Consider the following 23,369-nt stretch of genomic DNA (forward strand, 5'->3'; position numbering starts at 1 on the left):
CACTCGCTCCGAAGCCCCGATCAAATGATTCACGAAACGCGATTCGGAGTCCCGATCTGAATCAAATGTTTTGCGCACTCGCTCCGAAGCCCCGATCAAATGATTCACGAAACGCGATTCGGAGTCCCGATCTGAATCAAATGTTTTGCGCACTCGCTCCGAAGCACCGATCAAATGATTCACGAAACGCGATTCGGAGTCCCGATCTGAATCAAATGTTTTGCCGACTCGCTCCGAAGCCCCGATCAAATGATTCGCGAAACGCGCTTCGGAGTCCCGATCTGAATCAAATGTTTTGCCAACTCGCTCCGAAGCCCCGATCAAATGATACACAAAACGCGATTCGGAGTCCCGATCTGAATCAAATGTTTTGCCGACTCGCTCCGAAGCCCCGATCAAATGATTCGCGAAACGCGCTTCGGAGTCCCGATCTGAATCAAATGTTTTGCGCACTCGCTCCGAAGCACCGATCAAATGATTCACGAAACGCGATTCGGAGTCCCGATCTGAATCAGATGTCGGAATTGTGAAATGTAAACATACAGTCGCGAGATAAAAATGTGCGATTCTAAGAAAAAAGTCGGAATTTCGAGATGTAATTTTAAGATTGTGAGACTAAAAATGGCATATAAACTTAGAATTGAGACTTGCCATGAAGTGTAAGACAAATCAAGACTTGTAAGGAAAAAGTTGTAATTCGAATATATGAATGGACAATTACCTTTTTGCATTTTTAATTTAATTTAATGACTGCGGCAGCGAGTGCTTTCTCAGTGCTGGGACTGATCAACACACGCTCCAGAAACAGACCCATCTGAGACTACAGGCCAGCTGACGACAAAACTTTTACCAGTTACATGAATAATAATAATAATAAATAATAATAAGAATTCAAAGAGTTTAAATGAAAGCGTAGAAAACTAGGATTTTGTCTGTACAAAGGAAATATTTTTATATAATAATTATATATCAAATATAGTTATAATTATTTAGAATTTAAATAAGCGATCATAATTATTTAGATTTTGATTTATAAATAATGTTTACATTATAAATAATTATAAGTAAATAAAAATATTAATGATGTCAAACAATTGCATACAAAATAAAAGTTTTTGTTTACATAATCTGTGTGTTCTGTGTATATTTATTATGTATAATTATAAATACATACACACACATGCCTGTATATATTTCAGGAACATATGTTTATATATTAAATAACTAAACAGATATAATTTATTTTACAAATATATATATAGACACGTAAATACAAATATTTTATAAATAAATTGTGTGAATATTTATATATACATAAATATACACAGAACATATATTATGCAAACGAACTATTTTGCATGCAATAAATCGTTTGACAGTACTAATTACGATATTTTGAAAATATTAAAGGGTTCTGTAATTATTTGGGGGGTGTTAACTTTAGTTATCTCCATATAAAATACAAAACTATTATCATGTGTGATGTTTGTTGTGTCATCGCCACCTACTGGCCGGGCATTAATAATACAAGTCAATTTTGTGATCTGTCACCAGGGATCATTTCCAAAACATAATTTGTACACAAAACTTCAGTCTTTATGTAACTGTACCCATGCTTACTCTGAAGTGGTTTCTTTTTTTCAGCTGAACACAAAAGAAGATATTTTGAAGAATGTGGGAAACCAAACAGCTGCTTGTAGCCATTGAGATAGTATAGAAGTCAATGGGGACAAGCAAACAGAATTCTATTTTTTAAATGAATTGACCCTTTAAGTGATTAAAAACACCGCACAACACATATTAGAAAGAACGGTTTTTAATTACAAACTTTACATGTTCAAAAGTTGAAAACAACAGTCTACGCAGGCGTGTGTGGAATCAGCGCCAGAGCTGATTGGTCGCTCAGGTGTGACGGAGCAGCTGATTGGTCGCTCAGGAGCTGTGTGTGGCCTGCTGCATGATGACGGAGCAGAGACTGAGTAACTGCAGATACTCGTCTGCGCCGTCTGACAGACACTTATCCACCTCCTGAAACACACAAACACTAGAGATTTAACATCAGAATCTCACCGTGTGATGTTAATAAACACCGGATCAGCAGCTGATCGTCTGAAGAAACAGACTTGATCAACAGATCCAGCAGATTGTGCTTTCACTTTGACAAAACAAACTTACAGCCATCTTCTCAGTGATGACAGACTTCTGCTTGTCGCTCAGCTTCTCGTCGATGATGACGTCGTGTAACTGGCTGAGGATGTTGTTGGCGGCGTATCCCTGATCGATCATGTCCTGCACAGATCAAGAGAAGGGTTCTAGATCAGAGCTGCAGAGCTGCAGGGAAACCCCTCAGAGATGACTGACCTTCACAGCGAGCTCCAGCTTCTCAAACGTGCCTCTGTAGCAGATCTGGAGGAGCGCCTCGATCACTTTGGGAGGAACCACCTGGAACAGAGTGGGAGTGTTAGGATGTGTTACTGAGACGCTCCATCTGCGTCAGGACGGTTCCCTCACCCCAGCGATCTCCACGATGATCTGCTCCGTGATCTCTTGATCAGTGTTGAGTCTGGAGGCGCTCTGGAGGTAAGTTATGGCCTTCCTGAGATCTCCCTCCGACACCTTCACCAGCGCCTCGATGCCCTGCCGCACACAGACAAATATCTGTTAAATTCACAATATCACAACAAAAATACAGGAATAAAAACAAAACTTTAAACAAATGTTTTAAATAAACAAAATAATGAATTCATTTAAATAATGATTAAATAAAAAAGGAAAAAAAACTTTTAAATGAATGCAGATAATTGGGATAAACAAAAAAAAAGAAAATAAACAAAAAAAAAAAGAAAAGAAAATCAATTTATCAATTAAAAAGAATAAAGATGTAAGTAAAATAATTTAAACAAACATTTTGGTGAAAAGTAATTGGGATTTTTTCATTACCAACCAAAATAAAAATAATTAAAGAAATATTACATCAAATAAAAACATTTAAATTGCAAAATATACAATAGATGAATCAAATAAATTAAACAATTTTAAAAATGCTAATAAAAGTTACAAAAAGGAAGAAAAATCTAACAAATTTAAGAAATAAAATAAAAAATATAAGAGATTAAATAATAAATGAAAATGTTATTTTAAAAACACAAAAAAGAAAAAAAATACAAATTAAAACAAATTTAAATTACAAATGTAAAAGATGAAATAAAAATGTAATAAAACTTGTTCATTTAATAGATACTGTGCTAAAGCATAATGTCCCAAAACCCAACTTTAAACATCTTTTATGTTATAATAAGAAGTTTAAATCTATTTTAAAAACTACACTTTTCTAACAAACACACAGAACACAATGAATAGAATAACTAGAGGAAGGTGTGTATTAACCCCTCCATCACCTCTGCGGTGTACTTCAGGTTCTCCTTCCCACAGATCTGCAGCAGTCGCTCCTGCTGGATGTCATTGGCCAGCGGTTTGAAGCGGAACTTGGAGCATCTGGAGGTCAGCGGCTCAATGATCCTGTGGAGACAGCAGGAGTTAGTCTGTGCACAGCAGAGGCTCATGGGATTGCTGGTGGCTCACACGGACCGGCTGACGTAGTTGCAGATGAGGCAGAAGCGTGTGGTGCGAGACTCTTTCTCCATGGTGCGTCTGAGAGCCGCCTGAGCTGCACCGGTCATCGAGTCCGCCTCGTCCAGGATGATGATCTTAAACGGAGGACAGGGCTTCCCGCTGCGGGTCAGAGAGCAAACACAGTCGGAATAGACCTTTATCACGGTGTATATTAGAGCTGACGCTCGTGTTGATTGGCTGGAGGCTCATCTCACTCTGGACGTGCTCCGGCTGCGGTCAGCTGTGCGAAGCGCTTCACCTTCTCTCGGATCACCTGTATCCCTCGCTCATCAGACGCATTCAGCTCCAGCACCCTCTGACGGTACAGCTCGGGCCTGAGCGCGCGCACACACACACACACACACACACACACGTCTCTGAGTCAGCGTCAGGAGGCCTGTCAAGTTGTTATTGTGACAGGTGTAAGAGTCAGGACACTTACCCATAAAGCTCTCTGGCGGCCGCTAGGATGGTGGACGTCTTTCCGGTTCCAGGAGGGCCATAAAACAGCAGGTTGGGCAGCTGCAAACACATTTAACATCACTTTTAAAAGATTCATAATCTGGATTTCATGTAATGTGGTTCAGATCACAGCAGGATAATAAGAGAAGAAACAGGAGTCAGTGTTCAGATCAGATCAGGAAGTGTGTAGAGTTGATCATTTATAAACGAGCTGAACGTACAGCTCTACTGAAGAAAACATGAGGTCAAGTGTTGGTTTCATCCAACAGTGTCACTGATGTCAACTATATTCATATTTAGAATTACTTTTTCATTTGACATGTTACATTTCCTCCTTAATTTTACTCATTTCTGTGTGCAGAAATGTCTCACCTTTTATGCTTTGGCAATTAAATAAAATAAGACAAATGTAGGTTTTATTAATAATACTTCAACTTAAAACCGAAACTTTGAACCGTCTTGGCACATAATTGAAATGTAAATCTTTTAATACTTCAGCACTTTTTATTCTGACATTTTTTTTTTTTTTTTCCAAATCAAGAGTTTGAGATATTTTGTTTATGTTTTTAATATCCGTTTGGGTTTTAATAATTTTTAGAAATTAACGTTGGCAACTGATTGGAATAAAACAGTTACATGAGATAGAGAGAGAGAGAGTGTTTTAGTACTTTAATTAAAATGAGAAGTTTTTCCTTGGCAACTAATTAAAATAGAAAAAGTTTAAGGGTTTTATATTTTGCTTTAGTAATTTCAGTACTTCAAGTTCAACTTAATGAACATTTTGACATTTGACTTGACAACTAATCAAAATAAAAATAACAAAAATTGTATACTGTGTTTTAGTACTTAGACTACAATTTAGAAATGTTGCTTTGGCAACTAATATAATACAGAAACATACATTTTATTGAGGTTAATGGTTATTTTGTTTCAACTGTTGTTAAGGAGTGTGCATGTTTTTTTGTGATATGTATTCAGTGTATGACGAGAGGAAGCTGCTGATTGGTTGTGAGATGTCATGTGATCACCGAGCGTCACGCACATCAGCGCCCTCTAGAGACTTCTTCAGTACTGCAACCACCTCCTCCTGGAAGGCTACTTCATCCACACACTTCGGCCTGCTGCACACACACACACCAGAAATATAATTTTCTCGTGTTTCTTTGATGAATAGAAGCTTCAGAAGTGTCTGATATATATATATAAGTCTTCATCGTCACGTTGGATCAGTGTAAAGCTCAGTAGAAGTTTTAGTGTGTGTAAAGATGATTAAGGCTCACTATTTCTCCACCCAGGGCGCGCTCTTCTTCTTCTCTGCAGCTGATGAAGATGATGAAGAGGACGGTTTCTGAGCTTTTACACTCTGTGACGAAGATCCTTTCAGAAACGCCTGCATGTCTCCTCCTGTCAACAGCACATTCTTATTTATTAGCCGTTTTGATATTCATTGATGATATTTATCTGGACTTCATCATCGTCATTAGAGTCAGAATTCATCTTGAAGCCGCAGTCTCCGTCCACAAACACAAAACTATCTGTTATTAGACGTGCTCACCTGATGCTGACGCGAGGAGAAATCAGAATAAATCACTTTATGATCAAATATTCGCGAATCAAACTCGCTCCTGAAGTTGTTGACAGACCGCGAGCCGCGTAGGATTCCCGCCAGTCGCGCACATGATGACGTCGGCACGTTTTACGTCACAAGCGCGCGCCTCAGACGTGAGTGACAGCGGCTCGTGATCACGTGATCAGCGGTTTCGATCTTACAGTCTATAGCTGTGTCCAAATTCAGGGTCTGCATCCTCCTTAGGATCCTTCCTACCCGGTTGAAGGAGGATGGGTCCTCCGACGACCGCAAAAACCGGAAGTCGGTGTTTGTGAATTTGGACAGCCTACCCTTCTTTCAGTTCCCTCCCTTAACCGTTGCTCATATCCTGTCGCCTAGCAACCGTGACAGCGCCAAGCAAGAAGCGGGTGAAGAGCTCATCGTTCTCTCCCCGGAGCTTTATAAACACTTCTGTCTGCTCTTTCGTCCTTAGAAGCGTTAAAACAGCTTCAATCACTAACAAATAAGCTGTGTGTAAGGGGATATTCACACAGGCAGTAAGGAAGAAGCTAGTTTACGAAAGTAAACGTTTTTTTTTTTTACATATACACGTACACATGTAAAAAAAAAAAAATGCTTAATGCTAAAACAAAATGCCTAACTAGAAAACCACTGAAAATATATATTTTTGAAAAGCCAGTTTTTTAAAAAAACATCGAAAATAATACTCCTCCCCCACTCCGCTACCGCTCGCTTCGTCCTGCCGAAAAGAATTATGGGATAGGTAGGACGCGAAAGGATCCATCACACCCATCCTTCGAATTCGGGGAAAAGGAGGACGCATTTGTGGGCCGCATTTGAAGGATCCTACGAATTTGGACAGCCTTCGTCGCGGCGCTGTGACGTAACATCCTTCAAATGCGTCCTCCGAAGGATGTAGACCCTGAATTTGGACACAGCCTATGGTTTCGATCAAATGACGCTGGTTTGTAATCATAATAACATTAATATTGTTCGTAATGATGCCCCACAGACAGGAATATTTACTTCGAAGCCATATGATCGTTCCGTGTTCATAAAATGCATTAGACTAACCGAACTCAACCTAAAAAGTTGATTTCATTTTTTGAGGATTTTTACTAAAGATGTTATTACATAAGAATAGTGAGCACTTATTTCTGCTAATGAAGAAACCTTGAGGTGACCTAGAACAAGGGTTTTGAAAAAAACTGGATGTTTGTAGAAAATTAATAATACAACAAATTATTGAATTATCCTAACTGTAAAATAAGTGAATAGATTGAAATAAAAAATAAATAAAATAAAAATAAGATAAAAATGAAAGAATAGATAAAGATAGGAATAATAGAAAGCAAATTAAAGATATAAAGTGTAATAACACACTAGCTAACTAAATGTATTCAAATTAATTCAATAAATACAATTTTTATATTGATTAATTATTAAATAAATATTGTAAATAAATTATACTATAGTAAGAAAATGTATAATAAAAGATTAAAATAAATACTTTGAAATAAATAATAATGCCAATTTGTGTTCAAATAAATCAATTGTAATGATGAAATAATGCAAATATTAAAATATTAAATTAAATACCTTTAAAAAAATAAAAATAACAAATTATATTAGAAAATAAATGTGTAATAAAAATAAGATGAATAAGATAAATGAATAGATTAAAATAAATAAAAACTTATTAAAACTCATTTAAAAGTTAGGTTACAATAATAATACAACAGTACAGTACTAGAAATACTCTACTATACTATATTAGATTAATGCGTTGCAGTGATGGGAGTGATCTGCGATCGGCGTCCCTGCGCTCCGTTAGTTCTGTCTGACGTCATTACGTCATCACCCTCGGAACAGCTCCACAGCAGAGATAAAGCGAATTAAAATCTAAAAATCAGTGTCGTATCTGAAATCTAAATCACGGAGTGTATCCAAACTATTGTCATTTTTCAAAAACACTGTTCAAAGGGCTCAAGCTCTTGTTTTTTTGCTAATGTATATTTCGTATCTCACATTAATATCCTCGCTAAATGTGATATATATTGTTTTACGCTGGATTTTCCTGCTGAAGGAGTGATCGGCGATCAGTTAGTTCGCCTGCGCCGCCCGTGCGTCATTGCGTCATCACACGCACAGTGTTTTTGCTTCGTCTCTTTCAAACCGCGGAGAGTCTCTTCGTTTACACCCTCGGTGTTTCCTCTCGGTGTGGACTCTCGCGGTTCATCCGGTGCTCGCGCGCTCGTGGCGGATCTCAAGGAGCGGCGCGAGGCTCGGTGACGCGGGACGCGGCGAAAGCGGAGGGTTTTCTGAGGCGAATTATTGCGCATGTTCATGAACCGCCCGAATGAACGCGGATCAATAATACACCGAGATCTGATCAAAACACGGCGGAACCCGACTAAAGGATCCTTTCTGTGATTGGAGTCCCACCGAGACGAGCCTGATCGAGCTGATCGATACCTGATCGATATCTGAGGAGATGTGCGCGCACTGATCGCCTCAGGATCGATATCTGATCGATAACACACGCTGGAGCACCTCAGGAGGATGCGATGGTCACATTAGACAGGTGTGCTCTTCCTCCTCCTCCTCAGGTGTGTCGGATCAGCTGGATGTGACACACACACACATACACACACACACACACACATCATGCAGGCTCCGCCCCTCCAGTATGATTTCTACAGTGAGGAGAACGCGCCCAAATGGAGAGGACTGCTGGTGCCATCACTCAACAAGGTGAGACAGCTGTCAATCAATCAGCACACGTCACATCCGCTATATTGGGACTCGAACCCACGACCTTGGTGTTGCGAGTAAACATGACAGATTGGTTTATTTGATCAGGCCTACATCAGAAGATTGCAGCACAAACCAGTCATAAGGGTCAGCTTTATGAAATTGAGAGTTTTAAATGATCTCTCCAGTGATGTGTGGTTTGTTCGGAGGACAATATTTGTCTGAGATACAACTATTTGAAAATTTGGAATCTGAGGGAGCAAAAAAATCTAAATATTGAGAAAATCATCTTTAAAGTTGTTCAAAAGAATTCTTAGCAATGCATATTACTAATCAATGATTAAGTTTTGATATATTTACAGTAGGAAGTTTACTAAATATCTTCATGGAACATGATCTTTACTTAATATCCTAATGATTTTTGGCATAAAAGAGGAATGCATAATTTTGACCCATGCAATGTATTGTTACTAATATTAATAATCAGGAACACATGCACATCTTTGTTGTTCTTTCTCATCTTTTACGCTCACTTAAGACATATTTCCACAAACTATGGCCTTAAAAAGTCTTGCGAGGGGAAAGTCTTGAGAACTGAACGAAACGAACGAACGTCTGTCATCGAGGAATGAATCCGATATCAGTTTGAATCAAGTTGAGTTTAATGCTGCAGATATCGGTGCATTTATAACACTATAGAGCAGCTGGGATCTGTTCTAGTAAGTTGTAGGTTGAAGTGATTCGTGTGTTATATTGAGACTTCTGAGGAAACCTGTGAGGTGTTCTGACAAGCCTGTAGATGACAGAATATATGCAAAGTGACAGATGATGAATGTTGGAAGGGCTGGAGCTGTCTGACTGGTGTATTCGAGCTCCGCTGTGGACGAGGTCTGGCTCTGATGGACAGCTGCTGATCTGCTGTGTGTCGATCCAAGATGGCGGCGCTCTGGATGCAGTTTCAGCTCACACTCACTGTTCTTGGCAGCTTCTTCACGTTTCTTGCTTCCTTCTGTGACACTGAATCCTTAGCAACAGCAAAACTCAGAACTCTCTGCTCACGGGCTGCGTGTTAGCCCTCATGCACAATCCATTCAGACGCTTTTAACTCAAACACGTAGAGTCTATAATCCATAATAACACTTCCTCCAGTGAAAAAGTGTTCTGGTCTGAATCAGGAGAGAAATCTGCACAGATCCAGCAGCGTTTAAACAGATCTAAACTAATCTGTGAGAGACAACAGCAGATGCACTTGTTCACTGGAGGAAGTGTTATTCTGGATTATAGACTCTATGTGTTTGAGTTAAAATCATCTTAATGCTGGATGTGTTTCAGGTTTTGTCTTCTCCAGATGTTCACTGATGGACTGGAGTGCTGTGGATTATTGGGATGTTTTTATCAGACTCTCATTCTGACGGCACCCATTCACTGCAGAGCATGATGCAGTGCTATGATCTCTGATGATCTGAGGATAGATTGATATTAAGTGTGCTGTTGCTTTAATGCGTGGGTCACATGATCTTTGGTCAGTCAGCTGATGTCTGTGCTCGTTAAGCTCGTCAGCAGTCTGATTAACTCAAGTGTGTTGTGTCTGTTCTGGTGTTCGGTGACGGTCGGTGGACGCTGCTCATCTTCAGTTCGTGTGTTTAGCTGCAAATTAAAGAAACGTTTTCCAAAGCACTTATTGACTTCTCACTTTATACACAAAAAACTGACCATTATATTTTGTTAATCCCATTAAAAATAACATGTATGATGCAGATTTATTGTTGAGTTTGAGTAACTGATTATTTTAGAAGATAGTTATAGAAGTAGCAGCCCAATGGAGAGTAATAATAATAATAATGCATGGCTCCACACAGCTGTGAAGCTCTGTTACTGACACACACTGCAGATTGATCGTGTGCCAGCAGGAGGCGCAGCTGGACAGAGATAAAGCGGTTTCCACAGCAACGACTGGAAACAAATAATCACAGCTCTTCAAAGATACTTTCATATAAAACACCAGCGCTACATTTAGATTCAGAGACATCCAGTGCTCAGTTGATTCAGTCAGGTTTGTGTCATGTCTGATAAACACTGGACACTGCTGTGAGTCTGAGCTAGTGCTAACAAACATACATGAGCTAGTGCTAACAAACATGAGCTAGTGCTAACAAACACGAGCTAGTGCTAACAAACATGAGCTAGTGCTAACAAACACGAGCTAGTGCTAACAAACACACATGAGCTAGTGCTAACAAACACACATGAGCTAGTGCTAACAAACACACATGAGCTAGTGCTAACAAACACACATGAGCTAGTGCTAACAAACACACATGAGCTAGTGCTAACAAACACACATGAGCTAGTGCTAACAAACACACATGAGCTAGTGCTAACAAACACACATGAGCTAGTGCTAACAAACACACATGAGCTAGTGCTAACAAACACACATGAGCTAGTGCTAACAAACACACATGAGCTAGTGCTAACAAACACACATGAGCTAGTGCTAACAAACACACATGAGCTAGTGCTAACAAACACGAGCTAGTGCTAACAAACACACACGAGCTAGTGCTAACAAACACGAGCTAGTGCTAACAAACACGAGCTAGTGCTAACAAACACGAGCTAGTGCTAACAAACACGAGCTAGTGCTAACAAACACGAGCTAGTCAAGAGAGAACCCTTCTGAAACTGGAGCGAGTAAACGGTGATGGTGGGAGAAATGCTGAGGATTAATACTGGCCATCAGAAATGCAGAAGGACCCGTATGTGTGAATCTGACAGTTATGATTGGTTTAATTTTTAAAGTTATTTATTTTAATTGTACATTTTTTTATTAAAATATGTTTTAGGATGAGCTTTTTAGTTTGATGCCTCATATTAATTGATTAAATTAACTTTTAAGAAGTATATTATTTTTAATTTTTTTACTTTTATTTGTGTGCTTTAATTCATTAAATATTTATGTAGATTGTTTTATTCATTTTAGTTTTACTTTGGTATGATGTTAATAGTAGTTAATGCTTTATTTCGATTTTTTTTAATATTTAAAATTGACATATATGATTAAATTATCTTAAATTAAATTATGAATTTATTTTAATTTTAAATATTTGTGATTACTAGATTTGAAAATATTTACTTGTTTTAATTTTTGTTAAAAATTTTTGCAATTGACATCTGTATGATTTAATTATTAGCAAGTGGTTCTTTTTGCAGTTATTTACTCATTTTAATTTGACATGATTTATTTAACTTTTAATAAGTGTTTTATTTAGATTTTTTTTATCTTGCAATAATTTCTTAAGATTTTTGGAGTTAGTTTAGTTTCGATTGCTTTTATATTTGACATGATTTAATTAGATTTTCCTGCTCTAGATGATCTGAGATCTGAGGTTCTGTTTGCTGATGGGTAGTGTTTTCTGCCTCCGTGACCTGTGTGTGTGTGTGTGTGTGTGTGTGTGTAAGTCAAGTCACCTTTATTTATATAGCGCTTTAAACAAAATACATTGCGTCAAAGCACTGAACAACATTGATTAGGAAAACAGTGTCTCAATAATGCAAAATGATAGTTAAAGGCAGTTCATCATTGAATTCAGTGATGTCATCTCTGTTCAGTTTAAATAGTGTCTGTGCATTTATTTGCAATCAAGTCAATGATATCGCTGTAGATGAAGTGACCCCAACTAAGCAAGCCAGAGGCGACAGCGGCAAGGAACCGAAACTCCATCGGTGACAGAATGGAGAAAAAAACCTTGGGAGAAACCAGGCTCAGTTGGGGGGTCAGTTCTCCTCTGACCAGACGAAACCAGTAGTTCAATTCCAGGCTGCAGCAAAGTCAGATTGTGCAGAAGAATCATCTGTTTCCTGTGGTCTTGTCCTGGTGCTCCTCTGAGACAAGGTCTTTACAGGGGATCTGTATCTGGGCTCTAGTTGTCCTGGTCTCCGCTGTCTTTCAGGGCAGTAGAGGTCCTTTCTAGGTGCTGATCCACCATCTGGTCTGGATACGTACTGGATCCGGGTGACTGCAGTGACCCTCTGATCTGGACACAGACTGGATCTGGTGGCTACGGTGACCTCGGAACAAGAGAGAAACAGACAAATATTAGCGTAGATGCCATTCTTCTAATGATGTAGAAAGTACGGTGTTATGTGAAGTGTTCCGGTTCCAGTTTACCTAATTAATGCAGCCTAAAAATCCTTTAACGGATTTGGATATTAAAAGCATATTAGTATGTTATGTGTAAGCCAGGTTAAAGAGATGGGTCTTTAATCTAGATTTAAACTGCAAGAGTGTGTCTGCCTCCCGGACAATGTTAGGTAGGTTATTCCAGAGTTTAGGCGCCAAATAGGAAAAGGATCTGCCGCCCGCAGTTGATTTTGATATTCTAGGTATTATCAAATTGCCTGAGTTTTGAGAACGTAGCGGACGTAGAGGAGTATAATGTAAAAGGAGCTCATTCAAATACTGAGGTGCTAAACCATTCAGGGCTTTATAAGTAATAAGCAATATTTTAAAATCTATACGATGTTTGATAGGGAGCCAGTGCAGTGTGGACAGGACCGGGCTAATATGGTCATACTTCCTGGTTCTAGTAAGAACTCTTGCTGCTGCATTTTGGACTAGCTGTAGTTTGTTTACCAAGCGTGCAGAACAACCACCCAATAAAGCATTACAATAGTCTAACCTTGAAGTCATAAATTCATGGATTAACATTTCTGCATTTGACATTGAGAGCATAGGCCGTAATTTAGATATATTTTGAGATGGAAAAATGCAGTTTTACAAATGCTAGAAACGTGGCTTTCTAAGGAAAGATTGCGATCAAATAGCACACCTAGGTTCCTAACTGATGACGAAGAATTGACAGAGCAGCCATCAAGTCTTAGACAGTGTTCTAGGTTATTACAAGTAGAGTTTTTAGGTCCTATAATTAACACCTGTGTGTGTGTCTGTGTGTGTGTTTGTGATAGAGAGAGTGTGTGTGTGTGTCTGTGTGTGTGTGTGTGTGTGTTTGTGATAGAGAGTGTGTGTGTGTGTGTGTTTGTGATAGAGAGAGAGAGTGTGTGTGTGTGAGAGAGTGTGTGTGTGTGTGTGTGTGTGTGTGTGTGTGAGAGAGTGTGTGTTTGTGTGTGTGTTTGTGATAGAGAGAGTGTGTGTGTGTGTGTGTGTGTGTGTGTGTGTCTGTGTGTGAGAGAGTGTGTGTGTGTGTGTGTGTGTGTGTGAGAGAGTGTGTGTTTGTGTGTGTGTTTGTGATAGAGAGAGTGTGTGTGTGTGTGTGTGTGTGTGTGTGTGTCTGTGTGTGAGAGAGTGTGTGTGTGTGTGTGTGTGTGTGTGGTCTGCTGCTCCTGCAGTGCTCTCACTGGAGTGATTGACAGCTGTCCGTCACTCTGCTGTGGATCTGATGAACACACACTGAGACTCACAGAGGAACTGAGTGTGTGTTGTGTTTGAGCGATGTCTCAACAGGAAGAAGTTCTCAGGCACGTTTCACTAGAAAACCCACAATCCCTCAGACTGCGATTGTACAAATATCTCATTGTGGGAGCTGAACTCTGTCTCACACACACACACACACACACACACACACACACACACACACACACACACACACACACACACACACACACACACTCAGGTGGGAGGGAGAATAAAGACACTCATCTGATTTGAGCGTTCTCACTAGTTTATTTAGTATCTTTGAGATAATATTGTAGTTTTTATATTTTTTCTTCCTGTTTTTATGTTTTAATGTTTTAGTAATTTAGTTGTGTTTTTTGTCATTTTTAGTTTTATTTGTTTTGTCTTTTGTTTCTGTTGTAGTTTTTTATAAATATTCTCTCTTTTGCATTTTACATTTTATTTTAATTTTAGTAGTTTTAGTAATATAAAAAAATATTTTTTATAAATATTTTTCATTTTTATTTAAATCTTTTTAAGTTTTAGTAATATTGTTGTGAGTTTGTTGTCATTTTTAAATAGATTTGAGTTTTTTTGTGTTTATGTGTCTATAGTTTATATAAATGTGAAATTATTATTATAATTATTTTTTATTATTTTAGTTAAAGTTTTAGTAATTTTGTTGTGTGTTGGTATTTGTGTTGCTTGGATGTTGCCTAATTAATTTATTTATTTACATTTTATATATTTTTTTTGTTTAATAAACTTAAGTGTTTTGTGTTTTTCTTTACAATTGAATTTTCATGGGAAACTTTTGGTCAGTGCTTTATTTTGATTGTGTTTTTAATATTTTAATATAATTGTATTTTTGCATGTGTTTAATTGATTTCTGATCCGGTGTGTGTGTGTGTGTGTGTCTCAGGTGCTGAGTCAGGTGCACCCGAAGCTGACGTCCCAGCAGGAGGCGCTGCAGTACATCGAGGGTCTGATCCTGGTGCTGCTCAACACCCTCTGTCAGGCTCAGCCTCGCACCGTACAGGACGTGGAGGTCAACACACACACACACACACACACACACACACTCACACATCTTGATCTATATTGATCTGATTTCTGTGATAGATCACTATTGTAAACTATCTGTGATGGTGATGTTGTGTTCCTCAGGAGCGTGTTCAGAGGAGTTTCCCGCACCCCATCGAGAAATGGGCCATCGCCGACGCTCAGAACGCCCTCGACAAGAGGAAGAGGAGGGGCCCGCTGGCACTTCCTGTCGACAAGATCCACCCGCTGCTCAAGGTGCGTCTCACAGCACAGTCATCTCCTGCACTCACATCTGCGTTCAGCATTATCTCATTATAATGACTTTCATTTAACAATAATAATAATCATATTAGAATTCATAATGTTTTACTAAATCATATTATTAGAATTTATAATGCACTTTCATTTGTAATGAATAATAAAGCAATAATTTAATTCATAAATTTTACAATATTATCATTTAAATTGTATTTATGCAAATTTTATTATTAATTAGTAATAATTTTATTTACGTATTACTTTATTTGATTTCATGCATGTATTAAATGATCCGTTATTTGTTTAAAATGTTAAAATATCAATAATTTTTTCGTTTCATGATCATTTATCATTTATAATGCATTATTTTATTTTTTCGTTTTTAATAAGGATAGTATGAATTAATTTATTTGATTTAACGATAATATTTTCATTTTAATTAATCATAATAATACTAATATGAAGTATTTATTTGATTTAATAATATTGTAGTTCATGTTATTTTTAATTTCAAATATTATTTTTATTGCTATAGTAACAATAGAACTACTAGTGATAATAATAATAATTGATATTGTTTAGATATTATTAGAAATATTATTAGGAAAATAGCTCAAATTTTTATTATTTTAACTGCTGACCAAAACATATTCAAGACACAGTTCTATAATAAATATAATTATTTTTAATATTAATTCCTAAGCATTTTATGTTATATATTTTTTTAGTAATTACACTTCAATTTAATGTAAATTTTCGTGGTTTTATTCTGGTGGCATACAGAGCCAAATTGTGAAACTGTCAGTGTCGTGCAGTACCGCTGCTGTCCAGAGGAGGTCAGTAGAGGGCTTCACTCAGGTCCTTGTGCTCGTGTGTGTCCTGCAGGAGGTTCTGGGTTATAAGATCGATCATCAGGTGTCGGTGTACATCGTGGCGGTGCTGGAGTACATCTCTGCAGATATCCTGAAGCTGGCCGGAAACTACGTGAGGAACATCCGGCACTATGAGATCTCGCAGCAGGACATCACTGTGGCCATGTGTGCGGACAAGGTGCTGTTTAACAACAACCACTGCTGCTACTGCTGGATATACATACAGAATACAGAAGAACAGCACAATACAGCGACTCACTGTAAAATTATGTATTTAAGAAAAATAGAATAGTAATATTAATTTATTAATTCCACCCCAGGGACTGCGGGTGGAAATTAGCATTTTTTGCTATAACCTGGCACATGACATCTCTTTTTTTAAACTAATGTTTTTTTGTGCATTGTCCCTGATCAAATAAAAATAAATTCAAATTCGAATCAATAATCATTAATAATAGTGCTACTTTTTAAATTAAAACAATTCAGTTTAATTCCAAATTAATTGAAAAACTTTCTATTTTAGTTTTATAATAATAATTGTAGTAATATTTTTATTGATAACTGCATTATTATTACCAAAAAAAACAAAATAAGAAATATTATTGCAATATTTCACTGTAAAAAATCAAATATTAAAAATATTATTATTTTACTTTAGAAAGTTGTTTTTATTTTATAAAATAATCTAAAAATATTTTTTTGTAATTTTATCCTTATTTTTCAATACAAAATACAAAAAATAAATAATTATTATTTAATTAAAATACTATAAAATGATGATGTAGAGATCATGATGATGTGTTGTGACACGCTCAGGCCCCGCCCACCTCTGGCTCAAGCCCCGCCCCTGTCGCTGTGCTTCCAGGTGCTGATGGACATGTTCCACCAGGTGGAGGAGGACATCAGTGTGTTTCCTCTGATGGACGAGGAGCCGTCGGCGGCTGAGGAGCAGATGTACTATGATCTGGTGAAGGCCTTCATGGCGGAGCTGCGTCAGTATCTGCGCGACCTGAACCTCATCATCAAGGTTTTCCGTGAGCCCTTCGCCTCCAACACCATGCTGTTCTCTCCTCACGTGAGTCCCTCCTCCTCCTCCAGACGCTCACTGATGCTCCTGAAGAGAAACCATGCGTTAAGACCCGGGGCGTGAAAACTTTTGAACCAAATGGCGATTTATCTTATTTTGCCTAAATATCATATTTTTTTATTTAGTGGAGGCTACAGAAGATACTTACATGTTTCCCAGAAGACAAAATATGTTAATATACCCTGATCTCCAAATTACTAAAGTTTTCACCCCCCCCCCCACTCATTGTTGTAAAGGGTTAAAATGCACTGAAATGATGAATTGTGGGACTGGAGGATTTTTCCCCACCCAGAAGCCCCCTGTGTGTACTTCACCCGCTGTGTATATATGTTCTGCACATCTTGAGCCGCTCGTGAGCGCTGTGTTCCTTCAGGACGTGGAGAACATCTTCAGCCGGATCGTGGACATCCACGAGGTGACGGTGAAGCTGCTGGGGTTGATCGAGGACACGGTGGAGATGACGGACGAGGGCAGTCCTCATCCGCTGGTGGGCTACTGCTTCGAGGACCTGGCCGAGGTCAGACTCCGATCTACAGACGATGTGTCTACAGTCAGACCTAGCCTGGAAAATCTGTTCCTTTTATTTGGGATTATATTTAACAATAAAAAAGCTTTGGTTTATTAATATTATTATTTGTAATAAATTATACATTTTATAATAAATTATTACATTTTTCAGTGTTTTGTTAAAATAATTGTAGTAATAATTTCAATCGTTTTCAGAAAATATTGTAAATTCTTACGAAGTAGTTCATTAATTAATATTAATAGTATTTATTCAATTTACTTATTTAATATTAAAATGTATTTACTTTTACATTTATTTATTTGGTTTAATGATAATATCATTTATAATAAATTATTTGTTTCAATATTGACATTATTTAAATTAAATGAATAACTATTATTATTATTATTATTACACTTTATTATCAAACAATAACATAATTTACTATAAATTATTAAATTAAGATATGTATCTATTGTACTTATAATAATATAATAGTACCACTTTTAAAGTTATTTTTAAATTAATAATAATAATGTATTTTTTGTACATAAATTGTATTAATGTAATACATTTTATTTGTTTTCTTCCTAACAATATTATATTGCATAATAAAATACTTTAAAATTAGTTTTTAAAAAATCTATTTTAAATTAAAATTAAATTAAAATAAAAGCAATGCTTAATAATTATTTAATATTTTTATTTAATAGTCAAATTTGTTTAATGTTCAACCCATAATAATAATAATAATAATAATAATAAGAGAAATAAATTAATGTAATGTAATAGCATGTTTAGTAATTATTTAATAATTTAATATTTTTGTTTAATACTACTTATTATAATTCTTATTATAATTAATTTCAACCCATAATAACAGTAATTATTTCATTCATGTAATTTTTTATTACATCCTCTTAATTATTTTTTTATTAATAGTAATGTTTGATAATTATTTAATCATTAAATGTTTTTATTTAATAATACTATATTTTATTTAATTTAATTATTATTTAATAATAATAGTAATCATTTAACTCATTTATATATTTTATTTAAAAACTAACTTATATTTACAAAAATATATATGTATATTTGTAAAAGTAATAATTATTATAATTCATGTATTAATTTATTTTTTAAGCGGTATCACTCAGCACTGCTACTAAGATGAGTGTGTGTGTGTGTGTGTGTGTGGTGTTTGGAGTGTGTGTGTGTGTGTTTGTGTGCGTGTGTGTGTGTGTGTGTGGTGTTTGGAGTGTGTGTGTGTGTGTGTCTCTCTGTGTGTGTGTGTGTGTGTGTGTGTGGTGTTTGGAGTGTGTGTGTGTGTGTGTGTGTGTGTGTTTCCTGTGGTCGATTAACTCTGAGGCGTGGGCCATTTTCAGGAGCTGGCCTTTGACCCCTACGAGACGTACGCACAGGATATCCTGCGCAGCGGCTTCCACGATCACTTCCTGAGTCAGCTGTCCAAGCCCGGAGCGGCGCTGTACCTGCAGGTCAGAGGTCACAGATGTTGTGCTGAGTGTTGAGCTCCGTGTGGAGGTGAACTGACCGTCTGTGTCTGTGTCTGTGTCTCAGTCCATCTGTGAAGGCTTCAAGGAGGCGGTGCAGTACGTGTTGCCACGGTTACTCCTCACGCCCCTCTACCACTGTCTGCATTACTTCGAGATTCTGAAGGCGAGTTCAATCCCACAATGCACCTCACCTGAAATGAACGTGTAATGTCAGGAGTGTTTGAGTCACTGTGTTGTTGTTATGGATCTGGGATCAGTGCTTCTGTCTGGAGTCATGTGCCTCTTCCAGAGCTCCAGAATTCCCAGCATTCCCAGCGGCTCTAAGCTGCTTTCCCGGATTCTTTCTGAGGGATTATGGAGCAGAACGCAGCAGATCTGTGCCGCCTGTACAGACCTCTCGGCTGAAATCAGAAATATCTGTGTGTACTCATGATCTGACGAGATGTTCGTTTAACAACACATTCACGTGTTCATCTGTACATTATTTGAATTAGCATGTTTAGGAGTTCATTAACTGTACTAACTGATTTATGTTCTTTGGGTTTATTTTTAAATTAAATATTTATAAAAAAATGTAATGATGTAATTAATTTGTAGCAAAAAAAAGTAGCGATTTTGATTTTTTTTTAATTATTTATTATATATTATTTTATTATTATTTATTTTATTATATTATTAGTTTTTTTGTAAGCGTTTTATTTTGATTTGAATTTAAATTATTTGTATATATTATATTTTTGATTTAACACATTTTAAATTAGTATCTTATTTTGTTTGTAGTCTAAAATTATTTTAATTTTACATAATTTTGGTTTAATTAATTTCAGTGTTTTATTATTTCTTAAATTATTGTTATTTTTTTATTAATGTTTTTATTAAATAATTAGTGTATTATTTAATTCACTTAATTTAAATTCTTTGTTTACTTTTTTATCTTATAAATTTTATAAGTTTTTGGTTGTTTTAATTTGTACAAATATAAATTTTCATATTTATATTTTAATTTAATAAATTATTATTTATTTTGAATTGTAAGATTGTAGTTTTTCAGTGAGTTCTTAGTTTTTAGGGTGAGCTGCTGAAGCCCAGTTTGTGAGACTCAGAGTAATGAGATCAGATGTTTCTCTTCTCTCTGCAGCAACTGGAGGAGAAGAGCGAGGATGAGGAGGATAAAGAGTGTCTGAAGCAGGCCATCACCGCCCTCCTGAACCTGCAGAGCAGCATGGAGAGAATCTGCTCCAAGAGCCTCGCCAAGAGACGCCTCAGGTACACACACACACACACACACACACGCACACACACAGACGCACACACACAGACGCACACGCACACACACACACACACACACACACACACAGATGCGCACACGCACGCGCACGCGCACACACACACACACACACACAGACACGCACACACACAGACACGCACACACACACTCACACACAGACACAGACAGACACACACACACACAGACACACACACACACACACACACACAGATGCACACACACAGACACACACACACACACACACACAGATGCACACACGCGCACGCGCACACACACACAGACGCACGCACACACACAGACACACACACACACACACGCACAGACAGACACACACGCACACACACACACACGCACACACACACGCGCACACGCACAGATACACGCACACACACAGACACACACACACAGACAGACACAGATGCACGCACACACACACACACACACAGACACACACACACACACACACACACACACAAGCAAGCACAGACAGACACACACGCACACACACGCGCGCACACACAGACACACACAGACACACGCGCACACACAGACACACACACACAGACAGACACAGACACACACGCATAGACACACACACACACACAGACACGCACACACACACACTTTAACGGTTAGAACTGTTATAGTTGGAGTTATTGTGTGGCCATTGTGTCCCGTCCGTATATAAACATACATGTGATGAAAGTGTTTCTCTCTCACACACACACACACACACGGGTCTCCACCCATCAGCCCTGGTGTGTTTCTCTGGTGGGGGTCTGTTGCGTCAGGTTTGGGCGTCCCGGCTGCTATTGTTCTCCGAGAGAGAGAGAGGAAAGCAGCTCTTGGTCACTCGCCCGCTCTCTCAGGGAATCATGAGGATCTGAGCTGGTTTCTGCTGGTTTTGTGCCGTGGCTGGTGTTTCTGGGGTTTTATGCGTTCGTGTATGTGGAAAAGATGGCTGATCTTACGGTACGTGTGTGTTCCTCAGCACTTTCACACTGTTTGTGGAGTTATGAGCGTGATTGGAGCAGAAGCAAGAATCCATCTGTGAGCTGTGATGATTGTCTGAGATCATTTATGGTTTTAACTCACTCGTGATGTTTAAAACTTGATTTAATTCAACTGGATTGCTTGAGAAATCATTATTCTTTCTCTTTAACGTTTAGTTTTAGAGTGGAGGGATCTCAGTGTAAACCAGCTCTTAGTTTTGAAGAGGTTGAACTCTGTTGATCAGACGCTCTTGTGAAGGAAGAGATTACAGTTACAGTCCTGTTTCAATCTGTTGTAGTACGTCGATCAAAACCAAACATTAGCTGGAAATGTGTTCACTCTGTCTATCCAAGATCAGGATGAGTTTGTCTTCATCAGGTTTGTAGAAGTGTAGCACTGCATCAGTGTCTCATCAGTGGATGCTCTGCAGTGAATGGGTGCCGTCAGAATGAGAGTCTGATAAAAACATCACAATAATCCACAGCACTCCAGTCCATCAGTGAACATCTGGAGAAGACAAAACCTGAAACACATCCAGCATTAAGATGATTTTAACTCAAACACACAGAGTCTATAATCCAGAATAACACTTCCTCCAGTGAACAAGTGCATCTGCTGTTGTCTCTCACAGATTAGTTTAGATCTGTTTAAACGCTGCTTGATCTGTGCAGATTTCTCTCCTGATTCAGACCAGAACACTTTTCACTGGAGGAAAATAAATAAAATAATCTCTGTGTGAGCGGGCGTGTGTGAGAGAGTGAGCAAGTGAGAGAGTGTGTGTGTGAGCGACCGAGTGAAAGTAAATGGGTGTGTGTATGTGAGCAAGTGAGTGTGTGTGTGTGTGTGTGATAGAGTGAGTGAATGTGTGATAGAGTGAGTGAGTGTGTGTGTGAGTGAGAGTGTGTGTGTGTGCAAGCAAGTGAGAGTGAGCGAGTGAGTGAGAGAGAGTGAGTGAACGAGAGAGTGTGTGTGTGAGGTGTGTGAGAGAGTGCGTGAGTGTGAGCGTTTGTGAGAGTGTGTGTGTGTATGTGTTTGTGTTCGAGTGAGTGAGTGAGTGGGTGTGAGTGAACGAAAGAGAGAGTGAGAGTGTGTGAGTGTGTGTGTGAACGAGTGAGAGAGAGTTAGTGTGTGAGAGACAGAGTGTGTGTATTTGTGTGCGAGTGAGTGAGTGAGAGTAAATGAGTGAGAGTGTGAGTGAGTGAATGAGTGAGAGAGAGTGTCTGTGAGAGAAAGTGAGTGCGCGTGTGTGTGTGCGAGAGAGTGAGTGAGTGGGTGTGAGTGAACGAAAGAGAGAGTGAGTGAATGTGTGAGAGAGTGAGAGAGAGTTAGTGTGTGAGAGAAAGAGACAGTGTGTGTGTGTGAGAGTTTGTGTGCGAGTGAGAGAAAGAGTGTGAGTTAACGAGTGAGGGAGTGTGGGAGAGAGTGAGTGTGAGTGACGAGTGAGAGAGTGTGTGCGTGAACGAGTGAGAGAGAGAGGGTGAGTGAAAGAGTGAGAGAGACAGGATGAGTGAACGAGTGAGAGAGAGTGAGTGTGAGTGAACGAGTGAGTGAGAGAGAATGAGTGTGAGTGAACTGGTGAGAGAGTGTGTGTGTGAGTGAACGAGTGTGAGAGAGAGAGTGGTGTGAGCGAACGAGAGAGAGAGAGAGAGAGTTTGAGAGAAAACGAGTGAGAGTGTGAGTGAATGAGTGAGAGAGTGAGTGTGTGAGTGAACGAGTGAGAGAGAAAGAGTGAACAAGTGAGTGTGAGTGAACGAGTGAGAGAGAGTGTGTGTGTGTGTGTTTGAGAGAGTGAGTGTGAGTGAATGAGTCAGAGAGTGATTGTGTGTGTGTGTGTGTGTGTGTGTGTGTCTGTGTGCGTGTGTAAGTGAGTAAGTGAACAAGTGTGTGTGAGTGATTGAGTGAACGAGTGAGAGAGTGTGTTAGTGAATAAGTGAACGATAGTGAGTGAACAAGTGATAGAGAGTGTGAGTGTGAGTGAACGAGTGTGAGAGAGAGTGAGTGTGCGTGTG

At 38.3% G+C, this 23,369-nt stretch overlaps 2 protein-coding genes across 2 annotated transcripts in view; one reads left to right on the plus strand and one right to left on the minus strand.

The window, feature by feature from the left end:
• Positions 1 to 1,800: 1,800 nt before the first annotated feature.
• On the minus strand, positions 1,801 to 5,783 carry LOC113111287 (replication factor C subunit 4). The gene is made up of 11 exons (XM_026275909.1): positions 5,630 to 5,783; positions 5,355 to 5,478; positions 5,117 to 5,195; positions 4,055 to 4,134; positions 3,828 to 3,947; positions 3,589 to 3,732; positions 3,399 to 3,519; positions 2,512 to 2,637; positions 2,362 to 2,442; positions 2,176 to 2,289; positions 1,801 to 2,028 (listed from the first exon to the last, which is right to left on the minus strand). The coding sequence occupies exons 2-11, from the start codon at positions 5,468 to 5,470 to the stop codon at positions 1,933 to 1,935; spliced, it is 1,077 nt and encodes a 358-aa protein (XP_026131694.1). The 5' UTR covers positions 5,471 to 5,478; positions 5,630 to 5,783; the 3' UTR covers positions 1,801 to 1,932.
• Positions 5,784 to 8,311: 2,528 nt separating this feature from the next.
• The window catches only part of LOC113110609 (striatin-like), a 34,266-nt gene continuing 19,208 nt past the window's right edge, over positions 8,312 to 23,369 (plus strand). Inside the window, exons 1-9 of the mRNA XM_026274720.1 lie at positions 8,312 to 8,398; positions 14,716 to 14,841; positions 14,961 to 15,092; positions 15,879 to 16,145; positions 16,857 to 17,042; positions 17,428 to 17,571; positions 18,951 to 19,061; positions 19,144 to 19,242; positions 20,218 to 20,345. Coding sequence (XP_026130505.1) covers positions 8,312 to 8,398; positions 14,716 to 14,841; positions 14,961 to 15,092; positions 15,879 to 16,145; positions 16,857 to 17,042; positions 17,428 to 17,571; positions 18,951 to 19,061; positions 19,144 to 19,242; positions 20,218 to 20,345 — 1,280 coding nt within the window. The remainder of the gene's footprint in view (positions 8,399 to 14,715; positions 14,842 to 14,960; positions 15,093 to 15,878; positions 16,146 to 16,856; positions 17,043 to 17,427; positions 17,572 to 18,950; positions 19,062 to 19,143; positions 19,243 to 20,217; positions 20,346 to 23,369) is intronic.

Source organism: Carassius auratus, chromosome 11, assembly GCF_003368295.1.
Source record: "Carassius auratus strain Wakin chromosome 11, ASM336829v1, whole genome shotgun sequence".
NCBI lineage: Eukaryota > Metazoa > Chordata > Actinopteri > Cypriniformes > Cyprinidae > Carassius > Carassius auratus.

What these genes read in the sequence shown, in the direction of transcription:
- LOC113111287 (XM_026275909.1), bottom strand. Translation starts at nt 5,470, where the DNA reads ATGCAGGCGTTTCTGAAAGGATCTTCGTCACAGAGTGTAAAAGCTCAG. An exon ending in GCGCCCTGGGTGGAGAAATA is followed by an intron (nt 5,196 to 5,354) that starts GTGAGCCTTAAT and finishes GTGTGTGTGCAG; the next exon opens with CAGGCCGAAGTGTGTGGATG. An exon ending in AGTCTCTAGAGGGCGCTGAT is followed by an intron (nt 4,135 to 5,116) that starts GTGCGTGACGCT and finishes ATGTGTTTGCAG; the next exon opens with CTGCCCAACCTGCTGTTTTA.